Raw genomic sequence first — 418 nt, forward strand, 5'->3', positions numbered from 1 at the left:
TCATTATTTTTTTTTTTTGACATGGCTTGACGTTACTTGACATATATAGGTCATGTTTTGAAGATGCCCTCTAGGCACGTCTGTCTAGACACGATATTATTAACTGGCCGTATGGTGAAGCCTTCTAAATATAAAAATGTCACATGCAAGTTTAATGAAATCTAGAACGAACTGTGTGTGCGTGTGAATATCTTCTTGATGTGTCCTGCATCTTACATGCAACAACCAAATGTTATAAGTAGAAGACATAGGTTAGGTACAGCAAGTACAACTAATTGTACTAGAATTACTTTGCAATTGTGCCACGGATTGCAGGTGTCTCCCCCTGACAAACACGGCTTCTGTTCCCTGGGCACGAGCGTCGACTGCGCCCGGGCAGCTGTCATCAACGCGAAGTATATTATTGGGCAGGTGAGTA

At 41.9% G+C, this 418-nt stretch overlaps 1 protein-coding gene across 1 annotated transcript in view; it reads left to right on the top strand.

The window, feature by feature from the left end:
* The window catches only part of LOC119591475 (4-hydroxybutyrate coenzyme A transferase-like), an 11,025-nt gene that overhangs the window by 7,164 nt on the left and 3,443 nt on the right, over positions 1 to 418 (top strand). Inside the window, exon 4 of the mRNA XM_037940216.1 lies at positions 316 to 411. Coding sequence (XP_037796144.1) covers positions 316 to 411 — 96 coding nt within the window. The remainder of the gene's footprint in view (positions 1 to 315; positions 412 to 418) is intronic.

This window comes from Penaeus monodon, chromosome 28 (genome assembly GCF_015228065.2).
Source record: "Penaeus monodon isolate SGIC_2016 chromosome 28, NSTDA_Pmon_1, whole genome shotgun sequence".
NCBI lineage: Eukaryota > Metazoa > Arthropoda > Malacostraca > Decapoda > Penaeidae > Penaeus > Penaeus monodon.